This window comes from Pseudochaenichthys georgianus, chromosome 4 (assembly GCF_902827115.2).
Source record: "Pseudochaenichthys georgianus chromosome 4, fPseGeo1.2, whole genome shotgun sequence".
Taxonomy (NCBI): domain Eukaryota; kingdom Metazoa; phylum Chordata; class Actinopteri; order Perciformes; family Channichthyidae; genus Pseudochaenichthys; species Pseudochaenichthys georgianus.
In genome coordinates this window covers 36,738,275-36,753,883 of record NC_047506.1, presented here as the reverse complement: position 1 = coordinate 36,753,883, position 15,609 = coordinate 36,738,275, and the positions used below count along the sequence as shown (strand labels likewise).

The 15,609-nt window shown below is 40.1% G+C and overlaps 1 protein-coding gene and 1 long non-coding RNA gene across 3 annotated transcripts; one reads left to right on the top strand and one right to left on the bottom strand.

Annotated features, from left to right (window-relative positions):
* Positions 1-1,129: 1,129 nt before the first annotated feature.
* On the bottom strand, positions 1,130-2,575 carry LOC139433787 (uncharacterized). The gene is made up of 3 exons (XR_011643184.1): positions 2,474-2,575; positions 1,637-1,738; positions 1,130-1,312 (listed from the first exon to the last, which is right to left on the bottom strand). It is a non-coding gene; the product is annotated as an uncharacterized lncRNA (long non-coding RNA).
* A 6,041-nt stretch (positions 2,576-8,616) lies between these two features.
* On the top strand, positions 8,617-11,114 carry LOC117445616 (beta-1,4-galactosyltransferase 5-like). 2 transcript variants are annotated; one of them, XM_034081381.2, is made up of 6 exons: positions 8,617-8,735; positions 8,891-9,007; positions 9,097-9,284; positions 9,452-9,574; positions 10,440-10,494; positions 10,656-10,699. In XM_034081381.2, the coding sequence occupies exons 1-6, from the start codon at positions 8,631-8,633 to the stop codon at positions 10,656-10,658; spliced, it is 591 nt and encodes a 196-aa protein (XP_033937272.1). In that variant the 5' UTR covers positions 8,617-8,630; the 3' UTR covers positions 10,659-10,699. The 2 variants fall into 2 exon arrangements, with proteins under 2 accessions (XP_033937272.1, XP_033937274.1); XM_034081383.2 differs by lacking the exon at positions 10,440-10,494 and having other exon boundaries at positions 10,656-11,114.
* The last annotated feature ends 4,495 nt before the right edge of the window (positions 11,115-15,609 follow it).

The window sequence follows — 15,609 nt, the reverse complement described above, 5'->3', positions numbered from 1 at the left end:
ACAAACTTCAAGCCAAGTCAGCTTCCCAAAGAAAGCACAGTGAAAGAAGCAAAAAGGAAGGATGTCCTGAACTTGCTCTCTGAAATTGGTGTGAGTGACAATGTGCGTGCCTTCTATGATGATGCACTCTCAGTCACAGATGAATGAGGTTGACAGTGACAGTCATGAAGAGTAGCTGCCCATTGTGCCAGCCTTTTGAGAGTGGCCATTCTACTCTTAATGAATGGTAAGTTATTGAATGTTTTACACAGAAATAAAGTTATATTAATTAAATGGATTTATAGTATGCACAAGACTTGTGCAAATCAGTTTTCAATCTTCTTTACAGTTCTTGACACAGATATAGTTATATGAATGCAATGGATGTATAGAATGCACAAGACAATCGTACAACGTCCAGCACTAATATGAATGTAACATGGCAAAGATGAATGTCATTTTGGAATTTCTGTGGTCTCATGTGATATTGTTGTTCTTGTTCATGATACATTTTCCTCACATGTAATGTTTTATTGTTGTAATGAATGTGTAGCATTAACACGATGACCCGTTAAATACATTTTGGGAGCGATGACTGATGTATTTTTGGCCCATATATAAGTTTAGTATTGACCAAGTTCAGAGGTTTTCATATGTATCAACTTACTTACTGTTATGTATTTTTGCACAGTTTCAATATGAAAAATAAAATGGATCTATTGCATTTTGGAGGGAAAAAAACGTGTCATGGATTTATTGCATTTTGTGAAAAAATGGATCAGTTTTTAAAATAAATCTTTGAAAATCAAATTCTGGATTTTAATTTGTAATGTTATTATAACCTTAAGATGCTATGTGAAAGTTTGAAACAGAAAATAGTGGTTTTCACTTGCCACTTTTCTTGGTAAAGAAAATACATTTTTACTCAAATTAATCTACATGGATTTATAGCGTTTTGGAACCAAACTCTTCATATATTAATGTCGGTTCGTAACAATAAATCAGGGCTGAAAACAGCGTTTTAGGAAAAATGGATATTGGATACACAGCTTTCCTCACTGGCATCTTGCCCCTTTCACACAGAACATTCCATTTGAGCATTTCATGGGAATTTCCCTTGTTTTTTTAAGACACTTACTATTGGTACAAATAATTATGAATTATGTGCAGCATCAGTTAAAACACACCAGATAACTTACATCTCTTGCACTGCTGCTGTCAGGGGGTCCTTCAATCAGCTGTCTTTTCCAAGCTTTGGTAGATTCTAGTCTTATTGTTGAGTCCGAGCTTGATGATGACCCATCAGATAAGAATGATCCCTCTGAAGAAGACTCTTCAACATTGTACACACACACACACACACACACACACACACACACACACCAAGGTTATTCAAATTATTATAACATTTTATTACCATTGCATTCTTCAGTGAAGGCCTTGAAAGACACCCGAGATGAATTCAAAAGCTCATCAAAGATGTCAGAATCCACTTCCACTCCTGTAGAATCCTTTAGCATCAAGGAAGTCAAACCTGGCTAATTGAATTTTGCCAGCACTGAAACAAAGGATAATTTGGACCATATCATAACTCACAAGATAAACATACAACACTGAAACTCTTGAAAGCAACCATGATGCAAGACACTTTAATTACCTCCTTGTAAGAACTCAGAGTAAATGTAGACATCCTCTACTTTTGGTACCCTGACCCATTTGCTCACACTCTTGTATTCGACAGGAACCAGCATGTCACCACCTTCAAAGGGAAAATGACTTATATTATCATACATATACACAGATACATATACACACAAACATATATGTATATAAATACAGACACACATATATAATACATACTGTATGTACAACCCATACTATGAAGCATACAACTTGTAAAAACAGCCTGCACATTTGTTATAGTTAGCTAAGATAATATAACTGGTTATTTAGCTACAATTATCTAAAATACACTTGGTTATAAAGTTGATTGTACTATATCAGCATGTTTAAGCTAGGAACTAGAAGAGGACCGCTGGGCTCACGTCAGGGAATGCATGACTGCTGGGATTTTTGTGCTAATCTGCTTAATTACGGGACGGCGGGGAAATAGGTGAACATGTGACAAAGCAGCGTTATAAAGTTAATAGCTTAGATAAATAAAGCTTACAATAGTCCACAATCGTTTCCCTCCCCCCGTCACATACATAGGAGAGCGCCGCAGTGTTCACTCGCATTCGTTCTCTGCTTCAGTAGGAGGTTGCTGTTGGGTGGTTGCTAATTGCAAGCTAATAATGCTAGTAGTAAAGCGACCGTCGACTCCACGAGGACACACGGTGATAGCGGTTTATAACTCTAGCTTCCAACATGGCGGAAACACCCCATAATGAAACGCGGCTAACATCGGTCCGCAAGCCCGGGACGGTGGGATAAATAGGTGAACATGTGACAAAGCAGCGTTATAAAGTTAATAGCTTAGAGAAATAAAGCTTACAATAGTCCACATTCGTTTCCCTCCCACCGTCTCACACACACAGGGGAGCGCCGTGGTTGCTAATTGAAAGCTAATAATGCTAGTAGTTAAGCGACCGTCGACTCCACGAGGACACACGGTGATAGCGGTTTATAACTCTAGCTTCCAACATGGCGGAAACACCCCACAATGCAACGCGGCTAACATCGGTCCGCAGGCCCCCGGACGGAGATGGGTCTGTCTGCAGACCGCAGCAAGGAGGCGTTTCCTATAGGGGCGTTTCCTAACTTTTTTTATCCAGCTGCTTTTATAAATCCTCGCAGAAGAAGTCTATAGAGGCTTCTCAATACTCAAATTTCCCCTCCTCGATCCTCCGGTAGTGACCCGGAAATGAATTTCAGCGCGCCATTTTGAAGGACGTCTCATTTCTCTAAATGCACACCGAGGACCGAGGATCGAGCATCGAGGAGGCTCTCTGGAGGAGAGGATACACTGATGGTTCCTCCACGGCTCCTCCGCGGATGCATTTCCGGGAACGGTGGAGGCGTGACGCACGGCCGGACTTATCTCAGCCAATGACAGCTCTGCATGCATCCCCTGGATATTATTTGAGAACCTGCTCTCATCGCAACGCGATGTTTACAGTGAGAACAGCTGTGAGGTCCTGCAGAAAGCAGAGCAGAGTGTAAAATATATATCACTCAGTATAACAGACCTACTCTCTTTATTTGCTTTAGTTTAGTAGATATCTACAAAGAGTCCATATTTTTCTAAAACCATTTAGTGCTTCACATAATAAAATACACAACGGCTGTAGCCTGATTATGCTTTAGCAGCTGTAGGTGTGTGTGGTACAGTATGTAGGTGTGTGTTGTACAGTGTGTAGGTGTGTGTTGTACAGTGTGTAGGTGTGTGTGTTGTACAGTGTGTAGGTGTGTGTTGTACAGTGTGTAGGTGTGTGTTGTACAGTGTGTAGGTGTGTGTGTTGTACAGTGTGCAGATGCCGCGGACAGACGGGTCTCAGTTGGTTTGGTGTCCTCTGCTTACTTTTAATACTTGCAAATACAACTTTTGGCCCGTAATTTCAATTCCCCATTTCAGCGACCAGAGAGAGGGGGGGATATATCCAGTCTCTGATTGTGTTACGTTATTATGAGAGTGCTCTCATACTTTAAATTACATATATTTATATAAATATATTTGTGTGTGTGTGTGTGTGTGTGCATCTGTATCCTGTTATTGTCTCATTATACCGCACTCTCAATGAATTCAAAGTAAATATGTGAGGGAACAATGTTCAGCTGATCTAACAGAGATTATAAAATATGACAAAACACTCGACAGCTGATGCAGCTGTTGCCACGTAATAATGAACGGACGTCGCTTTAATATGACCGCTCAGAGGAGAGGAGTTCTCATTTCTTTAAACGTCTGCTGCTTCCCCTCCTCTCTCCTCGGCTCCCCTCCTCGGTCCTCCGCTCGCATCTCCTGTGGGCGGGTCTAAGTCTCGAGGAGGGGAGTCGAGGAGGGGAAATTTGAGTATTGAGAAGCCTCTATTGTTCTAGTGATGGGAATTCCGGCTCTTCTTGCTGAGCCGGATCATTTGGCTCACCAAGAAGAGCCGGCTCTTTCGGCTCCCAAAGGGCTCTTCAGTTTACCACATATTATACCTTTTAATTAAATCAAATGTAGCGCTGTTTTGACTAATGATTTATATGTGTACACATATATCACTTAAATTATTCAAGACATCCTTTGTACTAAAGTATTCAAAAGTAAAAATTACATGTTTAATATAAATTATTTGCTGTGGCCAATTGTTTTCATTGCATTTACAGACCCGTGTAACTCTCTGATACCACCCAATTAATGCATTGACTTGCTTGTAGAACCACGCTACACAAAACAGAGGGCAACACCTATAAAAACTATTTTAAAAAAGGGGCTACTGTATCAACCTATATAAAGTATATAAATATAGTTTTTCTCCCTGCAGGAGAGGGGAGCGTGCTTTGAGATCAACTGCTAGGCTGCAGCGGGGAGAAGAGGGGGACAAAAAGTAGGAAGAGAAGTAATCAGAAACCCTCCTTTTTACGCAGCGGTCCAGACATAGGGCATTAGGGCAGGGATATCTTTCAAGGTTTGACATAATGAATTGTGCTACTTTTAAAGCAAGCAACGATTTTTTCAAATCTATAATCAAAAAGCTCCTCAAAAACACTATAGAAGCAGTTCCTGCCGTTGTTACGTTAGTTCAAACAGTAACAACGGACTACTTTTCTTAGCGGATGCATGTCAATTTAAATCAATACAGAAAACTATTTTTTAAATCAATAAAATCTTTTTCTAAATCCATAAAAGCATTTAAATTATTATTGGGAGTCATGTCGTTACTTTGTTGAGAATGTGGCCATGTGTAATAAGCGGGATAATGTCCACATTGCACATTGCATAATGTGCCTTCATGCCGATCTAGATCCCTCCGCAAAAACAAAACAAAAAACGTCTCGTTCGCGGGCGAGAGCCGGCTCCCGTCGTTCACTATAGGAAACGCCCCTATAGGAAACGCCTCCTTGCTGCGGTCTGCAGACAGACTCTATTGCCCGGACGGCGGGGGGAATAGGTGAACATGTGACAAAGCAGCGTTATAAAGTTAATAGCTTAGACTAGAAATAAAGCTTACAATAGTCCACATTCGTGTCCCTCCCCCCGTCTCACACACACAGGGGAGCGCCGTGATTGCTAATTGCAAGCTAATAATGCTACCGTGGATGTCGTCGACTCATAGGCCTACGCCATAATCCACAACCTTACATTATAACAAGATACCAGTTTCAAGATACTTTTTATTTAACTTCTCCTTTTCGCATATTGTAAAAACAACTCACCTCTGTCCCCTAATGCGTCTCCTGTTCGTGTCGAATGTAGGTCTACTCTCCTATAATTCAAGTTTACTCATCAGTATAGTTGCAATGGTGAAATTCGACATAAAAAAACTATTTCAAATTGGATTAAAAAGTTACAGATACAAAACATACATATCAAGTAAATAATTATAATTTACAGACATTATTCATGGTTACATCAACCGCAAAACATACATTTTAATCGAGTGAAACTTACCGCTTTGGTTAGAGAAATGGCTGTCGAAGGTCTTGGATGAAGCTCCTTTGCCGGAAATTGAGGGGTTTGGTCAATTCAACACTCCGCGTGTGAGAGTCCTCACAACGACCAAAATTGACACCAACACTTTCAGGAAAAAACTCTCGGAGTGATAGCTTGACTAAACTAAGTGTTACAATAACACTGAACCCTGCTGATTAACACTAACACTGAAAATATAACACTGGCACATTTGCTGTGTACCAATGCGTCTCCGCGATTGGTCGGATCCACCTGTCAATCACATTCACCTCAAACGTGTGAATAACGTCTAATCCATGGATGTATAATATAAACGTGTAACCATAGGCGGCGCGTGAGGCTCAGGTTTGGGAAGGCTAAATAGCTTTTTTTACCTGATGCGGCCCGCCTCCGGCGTCTATAGAAAAGAGATCAACTCAGTGAAAGCACCGCCTGCTGATCAGAGCTCAGTGTGCGGAGTTTAAATCTATCAAGTCATATTACAGGATAAAGGAAATACAGTTTAAACTGCCGTAGGCCTAAGCAGGGAAGACGGCGACGTGTCGCACTTATCATTCATATCACATCATCAATCAGATCATCGATCATTTAATATCATAATGTATCATATATTTCCTTATCTGAGTCAGCTTCTCGAGCCGTATCTGGCCGTGCAACACTTTACATTGTCACATACTGTCATTGTCACATACATTGTCACATACTGTATGCAGAAGTATTATTTTAAGCAACACATTAGGTTGGCGAAACACTCAACTCAAATGTAATTAAAGTCAGATCCACTCGTGTCTAGATGGGGCAGTGATATCATAAAACTGTTGTACGCTTTCAAACACTTTATAGTAGTTTATTTATTTTTTAACCAGTTGTTCTGTATTCACCTTGCAGGTGCAACTATGTGGCTTGTATCCTGGATTATATGTTTAAATCATGGATGTTTAAAGTTCATATTTGTCTAATATTAGTTTACTTTTCATTAATGAAGTATGACGCTGCGCTGTCAGTGTCAGTACACTTGTCCCAGATACGGCTCTGAATGGATGTTTAAAGTTCATATTTGTCTAATATTAGTTTACTTTTCATTAATGAAGTATGACGCTGCGCTGTCAGTGTCAGTACACTTGTCCCAGATACGGCTCTGACTTGTCCCTGTTTGTGATTGGTCAAATGTTGCTAACCCCGCCCCGTTCACGTGAACGCTTTCAGCTGGAGAGAGAAACCCTGGCTTGATTTACCAAGTTGATAACCAGCGTCGTAGGACCGTTTAGTGAGATCTCTATTGTTAGGGTTAGTTAAGATAACTCAAAGATATCCAGGGTCTGTTGAACTGGCTTCGTAGTACAGGTGGCTGCATAGGAGCGCTAATGTCAAAGACACAAACATTATACATTATATATTTAAATGTTACCAGGATACAGTGACACAAATATTTGGGAAGGCTTAGCCTTCCCTAGCCTACAGTACCCGCCGCCCCTGCGTGTAACCTGCAGACGAAGGCATTGTCACAGTCACTCACTACTACCATGGATGTACCAGAAATCCGATCGGTTATGCACACGTGCGCAAATATCGATTCACGGCGTTGATATAAACGTGTCGAAGTTTTTCAAAAACTGTTTCATATCCCAAAAATAATATAATATCGAACTGAGGTCATTATAGAAAGTAACTGAGTAGCCGATATGTAATCAACTATTGTATCTAGCCTACTTTTTGATATTTGTAATTTTTGGGGTATTTTCATTGTATTGCTCATTATCACTTCCGCTACATTTAAGAGTCAACATCTTTTTACTCCCCCATATTTATTTTAATATAGGATTACCTTGCAGGCTGTATCAATTTCCTAAAAATGTTTTTCATTTGACACAATCATGAGAAATAGGGTCCATATTGAAGCCCTATCATCAGTCATTTGATGTCAATGATGTGGTTTGGAGTATTCTGCTGTTATACTAGATGTTGGTTGATTTTTCTGCAGACTATCCTGATGGCAGCAACTCCAGTGAATACCTGGTGCAGCCGACCACGTACCTCCCTGAGAACTTCACCTACGCCCAGAACCTGCCATGTCCAGAGCGATTACCTTCTATGAGTGAGTACAGACCTTTTACCTGACAGGAAACAGGAAAGGGTTGTCGCAGCTTCCTCCCTTTGTTTCCATTAAGCAAGTAGACGCTTTAAACAGACAGTTTTAATGCGTTATCTTTCATTCATTTGTTTTTACTTGTTTGACTTCCAATTGATATTTTGCAACCTGCATGTCGTCAAAAGAAAATGCTAAACTTTTCACATGTTCAACAAAGAAAATTGGCCTTTTAAAATAGTCAAACAAATCAAAACAAAAGAGGCAAAACTCCCATAAAATAATAAACAACTTAGATCGTCTTTCTTCCTTTACTTTGTGTAGGATAATATTACTAAACGGTATAAAACTGTTTCTCAACTGTGTCTTTCGCACAGATTGCCTATCTATGTGTCTCTTAAGAGGCTTGCGCCGTGGGAAATGTAGTCTTTTATACTTCCATGACTACTGAGGTAACGATTCGGTGACAATATTTGACCTTTTTTACAAATTGAAAGACGGGCTCTAACATGTCGTTTCAGGAAAGCCATAATTTAAAATCTACTGCACTTCAAGCTTTGCTGCTTAATTGTTCTGTTGTAAAAATACAACACAAATATAAAGTAAATGAGAATTAGCTAATAGCGGTCAGACCAATGAGCTAAGTAGCACAGGAACGAGAGAAAAACAAAGCCCTATGTTTTACGCTGTAGAAAGTTGTTATTTGTTTTAATGTGAAGCTGATTTATGTACCCCCCCCCCCCCCCCACACACACACACACACACACACACACACACACACACACACACACACACACACACACACACACACACACACACACACACACACACACACACACACCACACACACACACACACACACACACACACACACACACACACACACACACACACACACACACACACACACACACACAACTCTCTCCACAGGGCCTTATTGAAGTAAACATGACAGAGATCCCCATGGAGGAGATAGAACTGAGGTCCTCCAAGTATTTTGACATTGAGTTTGGAGGCCACTGGAAACCAAAAGACTGCAGACCTCGCTGGAAGGTAGGCCTTTTAGAAGTGTATAAATAATATATGTCCTTCAAACTTTTTTTAAACCAGTGATGCAAATGGATTCCTCTAGGGGAAAAACAACAAGAAAGCAGATGAATTTAGTCGAAGGTTGGCTCTTATCTCTTACTCTAATATTTTCCTTTTAGGTGGCCATCCTGATTCCGTTTAGAAACCGTCACGAGCATCTCCCCATCCTCTTCCAACATCTTATCCCCATGCTGCAGAGACAGCGGCTGCAGTTTGCCTTCTACGTCATCGAACAGGTGTGTGGCCCGCACTGCATGCTGCTGTATGAACACGTTGTGCATTACAAGACAGCTTTATTAACGTGTACTCAACTCATGGCGTGTAGAGTGGCAGCCAGCCCTTCAACAGAGCCATGCTGTTTAACGTGGGATTCCTGGAGGCCATGAAGGACTTGGACTGGGACTGCTTGATCTTCCATGACGTCGACCACATCCCTGAGAATGACCGAAACTACTACGGCTGCGGTCAGATGCCACGCCACTTTGCTGCCAAGCTGGACAAATACATGTACATGTGAGTGTGTCATCAGATATCTTTTAAGAACATAAACTGTTTGTCCTGCTTAAGTTAAGTATTGATTTCCTTTGGTGGCAATGACCAATAGATTTCAAAGTGTTTGGACAGGCTATGAACTATACAGATCATGTTGATTTTAACACTTTGTTTGTTTTTGTTTCCAGTCTTCCATATAGCGAGTTCTTTGGTGGTGTCAGTGGACTCACTGTGGAGCAGTTTCGGAAGATTAATGGCTTTCCCAATGCATTCTGGGGCTGGGGAGGAGAGGATGACGACTTGTGGAACAGGTTAGTCTACAAACAAGGTTTTTACAAAGTAATGAGAGCCCTTCATTTAGTTACTCAGCAGTGCTTGTGTTCTCGTTCGGTCATCGGACTGCTTTTCTCTTCTGTGCTTTTCACATAAAGAGAAACACAACGGTGATCTGTAATAAGGGGTGTATTGAGACAGAAAACATACAGCATGCAGAGACCTACCTTAAGTCCGTTAGTGTGGATTTTGATGCGCTAACCAAAGTCCGGCCAAGCATACCGTTTTTGTTAGAACCACAAATCTATGATGACATGATGCGTGGCACTAAAACACTCCCCTCGGTCCTCAGGAAAGCTTAGATGTTAAGACTTTCCTTCCAGACGTTTGATAGATAATCGAAACTCGGTATCGCTCACATTACACACACACAGGCAACCATCGTCGTAGGATGACAAATACCTTGCGGACCAAGAGGCTAATTGTTTTAGCATCTTCCATCTACATTTATCAAACTAAATGATCTGCAAAGGATCCTCCCCCCAAAATACAAATATGAACCTGAAAATGAGCTGAATATGTTCTCTTGCCTTAGAAGGTGGCACCATGTTTCCTAGAACATACTTTAAAGGTATAACGTATTTACTCCGTAATTATGGTTGCCATTTTAAGCATTAATCAACCTTAAGCCAAGAAAAGAGCTGTAAGCTGTTTTGCCATGGTTGAGACAATTGGAAGTCTTGTGATGCAGCTTCATCAATCCTCTCTTTTCTAAATAATATTAGGAGAAATATTAGAAAGATGTTTTCAGCAGTGTGTGTGCAGCATCTTTGGTGCAGGACCATAGCAGAAATGTGGTTCACTTTATGATACACTTCTGGTGTTCTTCTTTTCTTTTGAAAGTACAACAGCAGACCCTGACACAGGCTCCCTGTGGTGTCCATGGTTACTACTGAAGGTATCTGCACAGTACCATAGTTAACCTAGTGTAGATATCTCCAGAGGAGTAGATGATACCTTTTTAGATACCAGTTGTAATGTATTCACCCATATAGGCAGCATGAATGTCTTTGTGGTAAAAGACCTGGACCTGTGTTTATCAAGCGTCTCTCTTCCCAGTAATCCTGCTGAGAGTTCAACTGGGACTTCTGACAGCTGAGAGGGGTTGGAGCTGCTGCTATGATATTCATCTGCTCCCCAAACCTTCCAGTTTGAATTTGATGTTTTTACCACTTCAGTAATGTCTGATACTGAGTAGTTGTATGTCCTGGTCTGATATTGTTGGAAGTGCTATGGTTGTGGTCATTACCACTGTTCTCATATACCATTGCCCCATAGAATGGTGCAATAATGATGTGTTTTTGTAGGTTGACCCGGAAGTGAGCATCGCGGGGGGAAAAAGGGATTTTAGAATATTGCAGCAAAAGATCTGTGGCATACATTTGTTTAGCTGGATAATCTCTACATATTAAACACCACTTTTATGATTTTGGAAGCATAATGCAATCGGCAGAGGTAAAAAGCTAACGTTAGGATATGGTGTGGTGGAAATGTTGTAAGACTAACAAATAATAATAAAATGGTGGGTAAACCTTTCCATTATACCGAGATGAAGAGTCTTGAAGTAAACAGTCTTTTAGGGAGTTTATTCTTGCAAGAAGGTAAATCGTTACAGATTGTCAAGCAGTCTGCAGCGGAGTACACAAGTCAGGAGGTCTGCAGAGGGTCTTATATTCACATGTTCACACCAAGAATAGAAGAGGAGGTGCTAAGACGGAACAAAAAAGATAAACATACCATATATACCATTCTTTTAAACACAAATAATTAGCCGCTTTCAATTCAATTCAATTCAAAACCTTTATTTATCCAGGTGAAATCCCATTGAGATCAATGATCTCTTTTTCAAGGGAGACCTGCAGCAGTAGGTTCCACAAGAAGACACAAAAACATAAACAACAGAACAACAAAAGGACATCATACAGCAAAATGTACAGGGATTACAATTTACATATTTAACCACATGTACAGGTACCAACAGCATCTGATTGTGTAGCATCCAACCGAGCTTTAAAAACATGTAGTGGTACTAGCTTGGTAATTTTCCATTCTTTTTGCAGACTGTTCCATGTTAGTGGAGCTGCACATCTAAAAGCTTTCTTCCCTAAGACAGTCCTAGCACTTGGCTCATTTAATAAAACCACAGCATGCGATCTCAGGCAATAAGTACTTTCAATTCGCAGAGAGATCAGGGAGCAGATATAAGATGGTAGTTTATCCACACCAAGTACTTTGCCGTACTTAGTTCCCAGCACTTAGTTCCCAGCACTTAGTGTGAAGAAAACTTCTGTGCAGCAATGCAGAACCAATGTTCAGGAAAGGATGGAAGCTGGGAAGTCTTTAGTCAAACACTGTTATTTATTGAGAGAGAATACGGCCGGAGAGTTCACAAGGTATATTCACAACTTTCATTATGAGATCCCAAGCAAGCTCTGAAGACAAAGGGACAGGAACACATCTATACAGCAGAACAGGAGGGAACTAAGAGCCCGCCTTTTCTCTAATTAGTACCAGACATTTGGAACAAAAGCACCTCTGTTTTGCAACTCCTCATGTGCCCCAAAACCCCTCACCCACAGGAAAGGCAAAAGACCTTTTGACCCGTGTCTTCCTGAGAAGTTACACAGGAACATAAAGAAAGACTGAGAATCTCTAAATACACAGATCGGATTAAAATATTCTTTGACAGTTCCTTTCTTTTTATCAATTTATTGATAACCAATTAACATTAGTCTAAGAATATTTCAGTCACTACTTAAATCAATAAACGTCTTCAGAGTTGTGTGGGCTCACATACATCAATTACATCAAAAAGTAAAACAAGATTGAAAACATTTCAATCACCATGAATGAACACAGTCAATCATAATAGAAAAATCATCTCTCTTCAGTATTTGACTTCTTTTGTCAAAAGGCACAATAATAACACACATGAAATACAAAAATATAATAGTAAAATATATGTTTAAAAAATAAGATCTTTTAGCATTTATCACTCAGTTAATCTCATTCATCAAACACAAATTCAAAATCAGCTTACATCTCAAAGATTTACTTCAAGGCAATTACTTATTAAAACACAATTAGGATTATAAGAAATCCAATTGAGGTATAAAATCAGAATCATGAGAGATCCAGCTAAAATTCCCAGTTAAGGTATAAATTCACAGTGATGAATCGATCAATCTGTAATCTGTAAAGTTGCAGTGTCCTCAATCTTTAACATTATCTTTAACATTACTTTAACGTTTACTTCAGTACGCTTATTCAAGAGTAAGGCACTTAGTAGTACATACATTTTATTCAAATACATTTGTTCAAAATCTGAAAAGGAAAAGTTAGACAAATATTCAAAGACTTTTGTAAAACCTGGAAAGGAAGTTTTAAATATTTAAAACTTGAAACATCATTGTAGGTCTTTCTGTGCATGGATAATACATTGAAGAGTAGTGTTGTTAAACCTGATGGCTGGACAATTAAGGATATTAACATTATCTGTTATAATATTAGAAGTACCTTATTGTTCAATACCTTATAATCTGAAAATATCAATTAATTTATTTTGTGTAGTGTGAAAGTGTAATCTGATCTGACAAAATATATTTATCACCACTATTTAACACATGTCGGAAATATAAGAACTATCATTAATTGTACATCTGTAAACATCTGGTCATTCAATTCAAATGTTATCTTTGTACAAGAGCTGGAAAAACATGTCCTCCTGACTCATTCTCCTCCTCTCTTTATGGCACAGAATGTCTGGTGTGTGAAGGCATCCTGATACTGTAGATTAGCACTGAGTGCTGATTGGCTCAAAACTCTTCTTCATCAGAGCGCCATATTTCACTCCCCCAATTGCTCTGCTTTAGTGGCTCATTCAGTGAGCACTTTATGATCTCCCAGTGAACCAGAGGCTCATCTGCCTGCATTCCTTCTGCGATCTGCTTGAGAGCAGAGCCTATTCCAAATGGCCCATCCAGATGCCCCGCCCCGTGATGGGAGATGTTAGGAAGAAATCTGCCCCTCCAAGAAACATGGAGCCTCTGAAGCCATCGCTCGTCTGAAGGTTGAGCAGAAGATGAAGAAGCATCCCATCCCATCAGAAAGTTGAAGATTAGAATCCTCTCTTGAACGACCTCGTGCCTCCTTGCCCGTGGCTGGGGGTGCCCTCTGCAGCCGGAGAGTGTGATCCTCTCTCTCTGACCCTTGGCCTTCAGAGCTGTCCTAGTTATTGGGTTAACACTTGATAGGGATGTTTTCCTGAGTGCAGACAACTCAAAGTAATGGATTAGCACATTATCATTCAATTACAAAAATAGGATAGGCCCCTCAGAATTATTTGGGAGCCTTCCTGACACATGCATAAATGTAAGGTTTGTGTTAGTCATTTAACATGCAAGAATCATATACTCATCAGTCCAAAGCAGAGAAATGTTATTTTAAGTTGAATGTGAGCTAGTCCCTGTGGATATAACCCTTTCTCAATGATTCTAAATGTTAAATTAATTCACCATTTACCGTTTGATAAAAGATTAGTTTATCAGGAGTACATTTCCTCTTCCATAAAACATAGGTTTGAGAAATGAATGTTCCAATATGAAATCAATTACTCAATATAATTGACTCTCCCCTCCCTTTTCTTACATATGTCACATAATGTAATAACAACGTAGGAGTCTATTTAAACATGGTATTGTCTATAAGCTATTAATCGAGAAAACTCAGTATCAGTATGCAACTCGCAAATATCTCTTCTCTCTTTCCTATGCCTCTCTTCCCTCTATTCTCTCTTTCTCATCCCTCTCTCTTCCTCATCTCTCTCATCCTCATCTCCCATCTCTTTCACATCTCTCTCTATTCTCTCTTTCTTGTCTTACTTCCCCATGTCTTTCGTCTCTCGCTTACCCATCTCTTTCTCTCTTACTTCAGTTAGATATGAAATAAAAAATACGAGTCCATGTAAGCATGGTAGAGGTCATAATCCATCACTCGAGAAGACTCAGTATCACCTGTGCGCAGCTAACAAAAAACAATTGTGAGAAACATATATTATGCAGGAAATGCACACCGTTGTTGAAAACACAAAGCATAGCCGATTTGGGAGGAAAAGCTTCAACCCCTTTAACATCTGAGTTACCACTGAAGGCATAGCATGAATGATAGTGGGCGTCTGAGGGTGTCATTACTGAGAAATGTCAAACACATTTAAAACCTTACATTTGAAAACAGGTTTGCATTCCTCCACTTAAGGTGACGTTATCATTGGAAACAATAAAAACGAACTGTTTTGATGTAGAATCTATAAATTGAATCGTTAGAGCAGAACAGAATGGTTGTATTGTAGCCTGAGTTCCGTGCAGCCTCTAGTTTCACCAGGTGGAAACATGGTCCATATAATGTGAATATATGCAGAAGTAGACAGTAAGAGGCCCCTGACATCAGGCCTATACCAAAAATAGTAGGGGCTTTTCACTCTGCATAGCAGTAAGAATAGCCTTAAAAAAACAAACAACCCACTCCGTGGTAACGAGAGTCAGATTTCTGACCCATATGCTCTAAGTGAAGCCGTTAGTCTCATCTGACTGACCCAAGGGTAGGTGCTGGTGTGACAGTTCCAAGTGTTCAGAGCAGACGTCAAGCTTTCAGTTCATGGCTCGGTGGGGGGGGGGGAAGCAGACCCATGTGAGACAGTATCAACGGCTTGTAAAGTTCAGTTTGAGGAATGTCATTCTCTCTGGGAGCAGGAAATGGTGTCCATTCTCGGACCAGACCATTAATGTCATGTAGCGCAGCCATAGCATCTCTGTGACTGCACTCAGCCGGACTGTAGCAGGGCAGAACTGGGTGACTTTTAGTGAAGCCGTCCAAGGCCATAGACAAAATGGAACCACGTACCAACAAAAGGAACACAGGGTCATCAATGTCTCTCTTTACCATTGGCTTAATCATAAACAAATTAGTGGGAAAAATGTGGAACACTAATCCATCATGTGAAATGTTGAGTTAATTT